We start from the raw sequence: 12,771 nt of genomic DNA on the forward strand, positions 1-12,771 counted from the left end.
CAGAATTCATGATAGTCCCTCAATGTTTAAGTATAGGTCTAGTTCATGGACAAACCGAATATGTTTTTTTAATATATAACAAAATGACATTTTATGAAAGCATTACATTAAATCGACCATATAAAACACATCTTTGACACACATCTTAGATAAAGCTGTATTTATTTACGTTCTCTATTCCAGGTTACAGGGACCTCCAATCGAGCATTGCCCACTTCCCCCGCCCATAACAACAACAACAACAGCAACAGCAACAACGTCAATAATTCCCCCACCAACAAAAACAAGACCCCGCCGCCACCACCACCTCGCCAGACAGACACCCTGGTCAGCGTCACGCCTCGAGGAGACATGAACGACACGTCGGTTTGGGGGTCTTCCCCAGATGCCTCCATGGAGGTGATCAGAACCCCGGGATACATGAACCACCATCACCAACCTCAACAGCAGCAGTACCATAACGAAAGCGCGTCTTACCAACTGTACAGACCACAGCAGCAACAACCGCCTTATCAGCAGCATAACTACTATCAGCCACCGCCTAATCCAGGCCCGCACCCTACATCTGTGTTGAAAAGTTATCAAGTAAGTTAGGCTATACAGCACTTTTACAAGAAGTGCTCATATGAATGAGAACTTTAACCTTCTCCTTACCAACCATAGGAAAATCGTCACATTCGTCACGATCCAACCGACAATTTACTCATTCTGATTTCTCTTGTACATCAGAAAATGTAAAGAAATGCTTTGATTACAGCTGTAAATATTAAACACTGTGTTGTAGAGGTCATTTTGCTGAACAACATTCTGTATATAATGCACTTGTTCCTTTTTTTTGATTAGGAAAAGTCTATTTTTGTGTTTGGGTGGGAGTGAATTTTCGGGAAAAATTCTAAAAACAGCTGGTTAGGAGGGACTTAAGTCAAGACTGAAGACATAATATTGTAGATTAATTTTCCCTATTTGCGGCTATGTGGTCTAGTGGTATGACATTCGCTTTCAGATCGGAAGGTCTTGGGTTCGAGCCTCGCGCTCGGCGCATAGTTGAGTCCTTGGAAAAGGCTCTTTACTCACATTCTCTCACCGTACTCAGGTGTAAAATGAGTACCTGGTCGTTAAACAGCGTTGTCTTTGTCCGAAAAATTGTAATATCACCGCCAAACAGGCGTCATGTCCCGTCCTGCATGTTAAATGTTGCTGTTGACCAGGGACCCCTTGTAAAGCGCTTTGAGCACATTTAGTGAATATTGCGCTATATAAAGCTCAATTATTTAATTATTTATTTCAAAACCAAAGACAGAGAGGCATTGTAAACTTGGAATGAGCCATGCATTCCATATGACTTCTTCATTTGACATTGATCCAAAGAGGAAAAGTGTCAATAAAACAGCGAATGAGTAAATATATAAAATAGATATTGAAATCCCCCATGTACTCAGACTTTGAGGACACCTTGTAGTTTATCCATTTTGTTCTCGTCTCGTAGGACTTTGAAAATGCTCGAGTGTTCGATGGACAAAGATTGCTGGAACAAAGACACAAGGAAGAGGAGGAAAGGCTGCTGAGGTTGGTAGTCTTTATAATGGTTTTTTTTTTCTTTTTTTTGTTTGTTTGTTTGTTTTTTTTTGTGTGTTTTTCTGTTGTTGTTGATTTATTTATTTATTTATTTATTTATTTATTTATTTATTTATTTATTTATTTATTTATTTATTTATTTATTTATTTATTTATTTCATTTTATTTTATTTAATCATTTATTTATTTTTATTTTTTTTTTTTTTTTGGGGGGCGGGTGTTCTGATACCGTTGCAGTGCAGTATGAACAAAAAATTGGATGCTCGGATGATTTTTAATTCTCTCTCAAAAGATTCTGAAATGCATGGTTTTGCATAATATTATTGGAGTTGGGTTCCATTGAAGATTGCCGGACTGGGTATTTAACTTTTCTTGCTTATATTATGATGTCTTCTATAATTGTGTCTGTGACTTTTACAAAAAGGATACTTATCTAAATTAAATGAATACAGTATACAAATATGAAACAAAATTATAATATTGCCTCAAAACAGTGTAGTCTATATGGAAATATTAATTAGGAAATATTAATTTAATTTTTTTTTCTTTTTAAGTTTAAACTCATTCTTCTTAAAATTTCATGTTCAATCTTAAGCATCGTGTTCATCTCGGCATAACACTGTTTTGAGACGAGTTGTCACAGATTTTATATGTTCATACCTGCCTACTATTATACGAAACATTTGTATAATTACAAAATGTTGGCTTCAAATTCAGAACTTTCCGAACATCCCTTAGTCATTAAAACTTATTGCAAATGAACACTGATGCCTGACTTCATAATTTTATGAATTTTGAGTTATCTAATCTTTGTGAAGGTAAATTATTCATTTTTAAAGTTAACTATAGTGACTACGATTTCCACTCAAAGAGATAGGGAATGAGATTAGCGGAAGAGTAACGTCCCTTGATTGGACATCATTCATAGTCTGTGACGTCACCGGCGGAAAAGTTATTAGAGAGAGAACGTCATGTTGGTTGTGCGCATGCACGAGGACGAGAGACGCATGCGCACAATCAACATGACGTACTCTCTCTAATAACTTTTCCGCGGTGACGTCACAGACTATGGGTGACGTCCAATCAAGGGACGCTACTCTTCCGCTAATCTCATTCCCTATTACTAATTTTTTAATTTTGAAGTAGCCAGGTCTGTATGTTGTATATGCTTTTTATTTGGTTAGATTTCTGTTAGAAGAAAGAGAGAAGGAGCTCCAGCGATTGGACGACACGGTTGAGAACGAGAAGGAGAAAGCAGCTGAAGACTTGCTGGCGTCCATAGAGAACCTGTCAGTGCACAGTGTCCCTAGGAACCTGGTGGACGAAAGGGACAGAATAGAGGACCACTTTAAACATGTACGTCTCCGTATTATGACCTGACCGTATGCTTTAATAATATGCATTATGTCGAGGAATGAAGCTGGCACCAATTAAATTGAATTAAGAGTAAAATAGGTAAAAAAAAAAAAAAAGAATATTTTATTCATTTATCATATTTTTAAAAAGTAGTTCAGTGTATTTCAAACTGCATAGAAATGATATTAATAATGATGATGATGATGATGATGATGATGATGATGATGATGTTAATATTATGATGATGATGATGATGATGATGATGATGATGGTGATGATGATGATGATGATAATAATAGTAATAATAATAATAATAATAATAATAATAATAATAATAATAATAATAATAATAATAATAATAATAATAATAATAATAATAAAATAATAATACTAATAATAATGATGATAATATATATATATATAATGATAATAATAATAATAATATAATAATAATAATAATAATAATAATAATAATAATAATAATAATAATAATAATAATATAATAATAATAATAATGATTATGATAATGATAATGATGATGATGACGATGATGATCATAGTATGTATATTTTCTTTTTATATAATCCATTCATATAACATTTTTTTCATTCACATACAAAAGACAATGGCTATTCAGTCTTTTTACAATACTTATTACCATATTGGTGTTGTTTAAACAGACACGCATATAGATGTTTGTGATGTACGGTATGAAGCTGGCAAATAGATAGTTATTCAATCTAAAATGAAAATTTAATACATCACTCTATTTGATAGGCTTCTTTTTTTTTTAGGTTTGCTTGTGAAAATACATCAGGTAACTGTGTCTGTGCGTGTGTGTTTGTGTGTGTATATGTGTTAGGGTATCGGTGCAGGGTTAGACACTTACTAAATGCTGTTACAGTTGTTATGCATTTAATGTTTTGCTTGATTTTTAGTTCTTTAATTAATCGTCTGCTTGCAATTTTAAATATCATTCCTTTCTTGTTTTTATATTTAAAAAAAAAATATTGTTCTTTCTAGGTCAAAGAGGAAAGACTGAAATCTGTGACAGAGAAAATTGCCACCGAAGAAAAAGCCAGAAGTGGTAAAATGATTGACAGGTAAGACATCTCTCTCTTCTTCAATCCATCCAATCCAATATTTTATTTATTAAGCACGAGACATTTCTGTCCACTACGCCAATGTTATTTACAGTTCCAAAAATTGTGTAATATGTAAACAACGTGAACTATTAATAAAATAGTGATAATGTCTTTCTAAAAGATTCTGGCAGGGGATAAGCTGTCTGCTGATGACTTCCTATCATGTCTTTTTTTAGAACACGTCACATTTCTATGTTTCATTCACCAACCATCAAACTAATGAGGCTTCCCACAATGTTTGTTTTAGTTTGTTGGGTTTTTTTGCTTGTTTGTTTGTTTGTTTTTTTTTTGTTTTTTTTTTTTTTTTGTTTGGGGGGGGGGGGGGGGTGTTATATTATTTTGTTTGGTTTTTAAAATATTTTATTTGTTGTTATTGCATTTTTATGAAAATCTTTAAAAACTGTGTAAGCGTAGGAACCAGAGAAAGTAGTGGGAAAAATACAGGAGAAAATACATCCCCCAAAAAATCAGCCGGCTTCGACTGGGATCGAATAAAAAAAATTATTCTCTTTCCTCTTATTTCTAATTTTCTAGAAGTGAACTTACTTTTGTATCATCTCTGGAATTACTTTATTTACTCGTCCATATTTAACTACTATCCTCCATAAAAATGAAAAATAAAAATGTAACTAAATAAAAAAATGAAAAAAAAGACTCTACTGTTTTCTCTATTTCCATGTTCTTTATTAATTTAATAATACCGAAAGCCAAACACAGAAAATAGGTCTAATCCCAGGGTCCTTGTAATGCAAAATTAAGATAAATTCTGATAGTTGAGTTTTATATAGGGTGCAGTATCCACTAAATATGATTAAATATCTTTACAAAGAGTCGCAAGCCCTCAGAAAAAATTAACAAGTAAGAGGAGACATGACGTCTTAATGGTGATATTACAGTGGGGGTTGTTTTTCATCGGAGACATTGTTGTTACTAGACAGATACCTACTCATTTTACATTTGAGTGTGGTGAGAGAATGTGAGTAAAGTGCCTTTTCCAAGGATTCAACTTTGCACCGCATTAAGTTGAACTCGAACTATGGAGCTGCCAGTTCCAAAGGCTAGTATCATACTACAAGACAACAAAGCCGCAGTTATTTGCTGCACTAAATTTTTTTTTTTTCATTTTAGGCACTGTCAAGAAATGCTCACCCTGATAGGCGAAAAAGACAGGGAGATGGACAGGATGAGTATCTTTGACCACTCCATGAAGCCCCCTCCCGAACCTCCAGAAGGAAAGAAGAGCTCCCTTTACACAACGCCGTCCGTGTTTCAAGATCTGGACCTCAGAGCCATAGAGGTATATTGGGCTTTTGTTTGGAAAATTGCAGAGTAATGTAATTAACATATTTACATAACCTGGATTTGAAACAGCTTTGTCTGTCATCTGCATTTTTTGCCAAATTGGGACCTAAAATTTGCCAAAATTTTCCAAAAAAACACCCAAAATTTGCCAAGACATTTGCCAAAAAAACAAAATTTGCCCAAAAATTTGCTGAGGAGAACTAAGCGTTTCAGTAAAAATTAACACGCGATACAGAAAAAAAATATATAAAAGACAATTTATTACATTTGAGGAGGCTACATTATGAATAGCGTTGTTACAAAGATTTTCAAGGATCATTATCCGTAGAGAGTAGCTTCCCTTGGTTTGGGCCCAGGCAAAGCTGCAACATTTCTCAAGTTTCGCACTTTTTTTTTCGTTATTTTGTTTTTGCTTCTTTTTTTTTATCAAAATTTGCCACGATTTGCCAATTTTGGGAAATTTGCCAACATTTTCGGATCGCCCTGATATTTGCGACCGCAAAAAATGCAGATGACAGCTTTGTAAGCCAGTGAGTTCAGTGCTTAAATTCTTGAATATTTGTGATAACACAAAGTGATTAGATTAACATTTTCATACTTGTAAATAAACTAGAAGGATTTCAGAGACCCAGATTTTTTTATTATTTTGGGTTCTAAATTAGAAGACACTCGGTTCAAATTCCATCTAGGCCTCATTAAATCGATGGTATTATTTTCAGACAGGAATTCATTAAACTATCAAAAGCCACTTTCCTTATCATATTTACATTAATGGTATTTACAGGTTGATAGACTATGATTTTCCTCTACAAAAAAAAAAAAAAAAAAAAGATAATAATTAAAAATTGAGTCAAACATCCAGACTTAAAAAAGACATTTGATATATTTCAGTGTGCCAATAAAGACTATGACAACTTTACAGATTTGGTCTGTGATCTCACCAGCACATGCCGGACAGAGCTAGAGAAAGCCAGGTAACCAGGGTTTTTTATGGCATGATTCAAATTATATGTCTAGAATCAAACATAAATTATATATGTTTTTCTGCATCACAGGAATCAGTGATTAAATGATCGTTTTTATAGACTTTTAAAAACCCAATCCTTCTTAATATAAGAAATTACAGATTTACTTTTGTAGGACTGTAGTGTTTTAATTTAGTCATTTGCCAGTCTAGTGACACGAATTGTTATGGGGTCATTGTTCTAATAGAAAGAAATTCTCTCAACCCAACGCAAAATATTGTTTATCACGAAAATGTTAAAACAAGTCCATTTCGGTTCACATTGGTTTATACATGTCGTTAAAAAAAGGTTTAGGTAACTATTACCTTTCACATGTGCCTGGTGAAAAGAAAAATATGATATGGTATCTTTAAAACCTTAAACATTGATAGTGGTTCTGCATTTTATTATTTCTGAAATGGATTATAAGATAAATTTGACCTTTGCTTTTATATAGCTTGGATTTACTTTTTAAAATGTTTAATTTGATTTATTTTTTAATATTATTTTTATTTAATTTTTAAAATAATATTTGCAGGTCTGATAAACCAAATTGTTATAGGCTTATTATTGTAATGGACAAACTTTCAAACAAGCCCACAATACTGTCAATCTTAACAGTGTTAAAACAAACCCAAAATTTAATTGGTGTTCAGTTATCAGACCTGCAAATATGTGCATGTATGTTTAAACAATTTGTTCACCAATAAAATGAAATCTCTGAAAATGCCAATTCAAAAGAGAAATATCAAAAAACGCAATTATTTATTCACCAGAGTGTTGTTTCGTTGGGTGATCGCCAAGGACGTGAATAAACACACTGTGAATGAGATTCTCAGACCTCATGCTACAGATCGGTTGTTAAAGGGTGTCAAGAGTGGCAAGGAGACCTACCATCAGCTCTTCAAAAAGCTCTGCAGGTAGATAATCACTCAGAAATTAACGGTGCTAGACCATTTACTTATATTTTTAAAACTTCCTTATAAGATATAATTACAAAATTTGCTCATGAATATGTTGAAATCGTACAATTAAACTACAAAGAGACTTTCCCATGTATTTTTGATAACAGCTGCACATTAAATAAGCTTTTTAGATATCTTAAATGACGTTTTCAAAATGATGATAAATTAACATTAATCAAACTTTTTCATCGAATCTCCTATTTCTCCTACATCAACAGCTATGCCGGACTCCACTGCGAAATAGTTTTAGGATACTCCAAGGGTGCTGGCTACAAGCCAGGAATGAGAATCGACGGCCAGTCATTCCGTAACTCCTGGACAGTGGTCAGTATCAATGGCAGCTGGAGATTGGTCAATTGTACCTGGGCAGCTAGACACGTCACTGGGCACAAGGATAGCTTGCCACAAATGTATCATAAGTAAGTATATGTTTACTGCTTTGTTAAGTCGTAGCCTGAAACTTGATTGACTAATGCCTCTTGGCTCCTGACGAAGCATTGGGCCTCAACAGCACTCTTCCATCTGCTTCTGTCCTTGGCACAGACCATTGCCTCACTCCAGGTAAGATTGGACGCACAAATCTTGGTGAAGGCTTCTCCTCCAAGTCTGTTTTGGACGACCTCTTTTCCTCTTGCCCTGTGGGTTCTATTCGAGAGCCTGCTTGGTTATATGACAGGGCTCTTTCTGCAGGGTATGGCCAACCCATCCCCACTTTCTGCGTCTGACCTGGATATCCATTTGTTCTTGGTCTGTTTTTGTCCAAAGGTCAGCATTTGGCACTTTGTCAAACCATTTCAACCTGAGTATTTGTCGAAGACTGAAACTGCCCAATAATGTCAACTCTTTTGTTTTTGAGCGCTGAGGTTATCTTTGCATTTTCGTCACAAAATGGCTGCCACCTGATTGAGGCAGCATGAGAATGACACACTAAGACAAAGTGACATTCGAATTCGGCACAAAATCTCAATTGAAATACCCCCTGGGGCCAATTGAATGATCTGATGAAAGAAACGATACCATTGGTTCAATTGTAGAAAGTTGGGTTGGATTGCATTATTAGTTTTACCTTTCAAGACTGGCTGCACATTGCTGCCATTGGCCAGCAGAACAGATTCTGCTCTGGCTGTACAGTGCGGCCAATTGCGTTGAAAGAGTTAAAATACACAGAGACGGCTACCAAGAGAGAGTGAATTGTACTCAATAGTACAACCAAAAGTATCATTTGTGTCCTCAAGCACAACTAACAACTCACTTTTTACTTTCTTGTTGTGATCGTCGTCGTTTAGTAACATAATATTAAAGGGAAATGTTGGGCTCGAAGTTAATGAAGGATGTAGTCAAGATCCTTCATACCATTAAGAGTTGGCTTAAGACCTGCTATTTTTTAAGCTGAAAATCTAACACAAACATCTTTCAAGTGATGGGATTGATGTATTATTAATAGATTTCATGAGGTTTGCTTGAAAAGAGCGAAATTCAATGTCATGTTGTTTTTCATCATATTGAGAATAGCAAAAGAATCAGTGGTAAGCATTCAAGTCCAAGTCTATAATGTATTGTTCATTTATTAATTATAATTGCTCGCTTATAAAACGTATAAATGTTACTAACCACCAAACTTCTTATGACATCATCAAGAAATTAGTAACATGATCTTGACTGTAACTTCTTCACTACTCATTTTTTGATTCATTGTCTCAAAATGTTATTAAGTCAGGATGAACTGGACCTTAACAAGTGAATCTAAAAATGAAATAAGGATTACGAACTTTGAGTTTTTCGCAGTGTGATTAATTGTTTTTATTCTTCACCATATAGAATGGAAATTAACCCCAAGTTTTGTTATTTATTGTGACAAAAAATTCAATTTTCAGAACTCAATGCATCCTGGCATAATTCCGCTTTGAGACGGTTGGTCATATTTGTATTATAGTTTTTATTGACTTTAATCAGGATGGTAAATCTAATTTTTTCAAGATTACGATTATAATATTCCACAGGTTTTTCTTTACATTCGTATTTGGGATTTTATTCTTATGACTTATTTTATGGAGCTCTTTTGTTTAAATAATGGTGGTCCCAATAGCTCAGTTGGTAGAGCACTCGCTTCCCATGCAAAATAATCGAGATTGATCCCGAGTGAAGATTAAATATTTCTAACCCCTTTGTCCACCCTACAGTGATTGGGTAACTGGGTCTATTAGATCTGTAGGAAAGTACTTTGCGATAGACTAGCATTCTTTCCAAATGGTAGCAACCCTTTGCTATTGTCAATTTCACACTATAGAAACAGGGATCAAACTCCAACTCCATGGACCTACAGGCTCTGAAAGACTTTTTTACTACTTGTTTTTGTTTGTTTGATTGAAAGAATACATAATGTTCTCATTTTTGTTACATTTATTCTCTTCCCCCAAAGATATGATGAGTTTTACTTCCTGACTGATCCCGAGGACCACATTTATCAACACTACCCAGATGACCCCAAGTGGCAACTCCTAGAAATCCCATTGCCATTCTCCGAGTTCGTAAATCTCCCTGTAGTCAAGTCTCCCTTTTTTAACTACGGCCTTCAATTTTATTCCAACTACGGGGCCACCCTTGTTACAGACACTGGTATGTTAGAAATTCGACTAATTGTGCCGAAAATTCTGGGATTTGGAACTCTTTTAGAACCTGTGAACCGTTTACCCAGCGAACCAAAACAAATTGAAGGAAGAACCCTTTTACGTTTTATCAAAAACGAAGCCATATTTACTTTAGCTCTTCCTAATCCTGGACTTTACTATTTTTCCATCTACACTGGAGACTATTGGAGATCTGAATGCCTGGAGTCGGCTTGTTCGTTCCTCGTACACTGTTCAGGACTTGCCGGAGCCCCTGCGCCTCCATACCCTCCTGTCCCTTTCTTCGGGCCTACCCCTGTCATGGAAAATCTCGGCATTGCCGCTGACAGTAATATTGACCCTCTAGTCGTGTGTAACAGTGATTACCTGGAAATAAACTTTGTCCTGAGTAAAGACATCAGACTCACCCATACATTCCAATCATTTGACGTCAGTGACGGTGCCATAACAGATATTGACAGATATGTCTTTCTCAGGTCTCGCAATGACAAAGGAGCAAATTATCTTATCCGATGTCCTAAAGAAGGATTTTTTATTTTTTCCCTTTATGCTGCGGATGTGAGTGGAGATTCCAATTCATTAGATTGTGCTTTTAGATACTTAATCATTTGCCAGGAACCGAGTCCGAATGTTTCAGAATTTCCTAAAACATACCAAAGGTGGCATCGCTGTTCCCTTCATGAGCCCCTGACTGGTGACTTATTGGCGGATAAGAGGGTTCAATTCAAAATGGATATTCCACAAGCGTTGGAGGTATTCGTCGTTGTAGGTGATATCTGGTATCACCTCAAGAGGAAGGTAGGGTGTGCTTGGGAGGGCCAGGTTGACACGGGTTCCGGTCCTGGTTTGGCCAAGGTGCATGCTCGATTCCCGGGACCAGTTAAAGATTCTTCAGTGTTCCCTCAAATGTTAGATTATCACATAGTACAAGAAGATGAGACAGAGATTTGATACATATCTACATACATTCCAGAAGAGAGACACTTTTCATATATTTTTTCTAGCAGATTAATGATAATGAAATGATAATGAATGAATTTATATAGCGCCTAGATCCACAATGTGCTCAGAGGCGCTTTACAATGCAAATAAAACACAAAATAAAAATTGATAATTTAAGCATAAAATCTATCATATTGGAATAGCATTAATCAATTTGTAATTTAATTACCACGCACTGTGCTACAAGATGAAAATTTAGGATATCTATAACATGTAGGCCTAATAGAAATGTTAAACATCAAATGATTTCCTAAAGAGATGTGTTTTAAGTTTCTTTTTAAAGTTTTCAAATGTCGGACATTTTTTGAGGGATAAAGGCAGTTGGTTCCATAAGACGGGTGCCGACTGGGTAAATTGCAAATATGGCTACTTGAAAAAGCTATAAACAATGTTGAAGTTTAATTTTAACTCCAAGAGAAACAAAATGTTGTGGACGTTCCATAATTATATATTAATATTAATAAGATATAAATTTAAAAGAAGTAAGAATGGATTATTTCCTCAGATTTGAACATACTCGATGTGCTTTAAGAGCGTCGTTTATTCCCTCAGCAGGCTATATGGACCAAAATGTCTATAATTTAATACAAAACACGTCTCCCGTTATGCATTGATTTTGTAATAACACTCTAATAATATTCATCACCAGATATCCATTCATACCTGAGTCGGGAGGGCTAATATTTGTAAAATCTCTTACCCAAGGACACAACACCAGAGCCAGTTTTCATAAATATCATCATCACTCATTCTGTCACTAACCACACTTAACATCGCTTGATTTTGTTATAAGAGGAGATAATATAAATTTAAGCTGAACAATGGACGTCAACACCAGAGAGTAGAAAATGGTTTAGACATAAAACTAAAAAGATATACATGAGATGATATAATTCACTTCAAATTTTTTAATATAATTAAATTTAAACACTTTTGTGTGAAATATCCACATCAATGACCTATCAAAATCAAACTGGAGCCTGCTTATGTTTGGGGGTCCCGATAGCTCAGTTGTTAGAACACTCGGGACTCACATAAGGGACCAAGATTGATCCCGGGTGCAGTCGAGATTCCCCTGTCTACCCAGCGGTGATTGAGTAGCTGGGTCTCTCAGACCTGGTGGAAAGTACTTTGCAAGAGACTAGCATCCTATCCAAAGGGTAGCAAGCAATTGCTATTGTCCGTTTCCCGCTATAGATACCGGGATAAACTCCGGTTCAAGGGGCCTCATGGCTCTGAAGGACTATTTTTTTAAACCTTTTTTTTTTTGCTTATAATTCACTCCATCGTTGTTGTTAGGCATTACTGGTAATCATACGTTTTACAAACTGAAGTCATATTAGGCTATTTGATCAGCTCTTATTCATGATTTAGACTATATATTGAAGTATCAAAGAGATTATTTTTTAAATCGATAATACTTAAAGCCTCCTCAATTTATCATTCAAACTAATTATTGTGTTGTCTTTATGTCTTTGTAACCCATCACTCTTAAACGGTTTTATGTCAGGGGTGATTCAGATTCTAAAGATGGGTTTGAAAGTTAAGATAACAAGAAATGTGACTTTTTGGTTTCTGTTACTACAAGAAATGACCATCAAAATTATGATGATATGGAGAGAATATATTGTAGTAATATAACAAAACTCGGTGATTAGTACGCGCATTTGTAATTTTAAAGCTCATTTAACTACGCGTCCCATTCTTTCTTTCCACCCAAAATTACATAATTATAGATTTCCAGTAATCATAATACATGGTGCCCCCCCCCCCCCCCCCCCCCAAAAAAAAAAAA

The 12,771-nt window shown here is 35.1% G+C and overlaps 1 protein-coding gene across 3 annotated transcripts in view; it reads left to right on the plus strand.

Moving 5' to 3' along the window:
- Window positions 1-12,771, plus strand: part of LOC144967163 (hillarin-like) — a 24,210-nt gene extending 11,439 nt beyond the window's left edge. For all 3 annotated transcript variants that reach the window (XM_078904063.1, XM_078904064.1, XM_078904065.1), the window contains 9 exons: window positions 184-585; window positions 1,487-1,566; window positions 2,760-2,931; window positions 3,955-4,034; window positions 5,205-5,373; window positions 6,270-6,352; window positions 7,159-7,302; window positions 7,566-7,766; window positions 9,767-12,771. In XM_078904063.1, the coding sequence (XP_078760189.1) occupies window positions 184-585; window positions 1,487-1,566; window positions 2,760-2,931; window positions 3,955-4,034; window positions 5,205-5,373; window positions 6,270-6,352; window positions 7,159-7,302; window positions 7,566-7,766; window positions 9,767-10,925 (2,490 nt within the window). In that variant the 3' untranslated portion in view covers window positions 10,926-12,771. The remainder of the gene's footprint in view (window positions 1-183; window positions 586-1,486; window positions 1,567-2,759; window positions 2,932-3,954; window positions 4,035-5,204; window positions 5,374-6,269; window positions 6,353-7,158; window positions 7,303-7,565; window positions 7,767-9,766) is intronic.

The sequence above is a fragment of the Berghia stephanieae genome, chromosome 3 (genome assembly GCF_034508935.2).
Source record: "Berghia stephanieae isolate SIO BIC M18660-M18661 chromosome 3, UCSD_Bste_1.3, whole genome shotgun sequence".
In the NCBI taxonomy this organism is placed as follows: domain Eukaryota; kingdom Metazoa; phylum Mollusca; class Gastropoda; order Nudibranchia; family Aeolidiidae; genus Berghia; species Berghia stephanieae.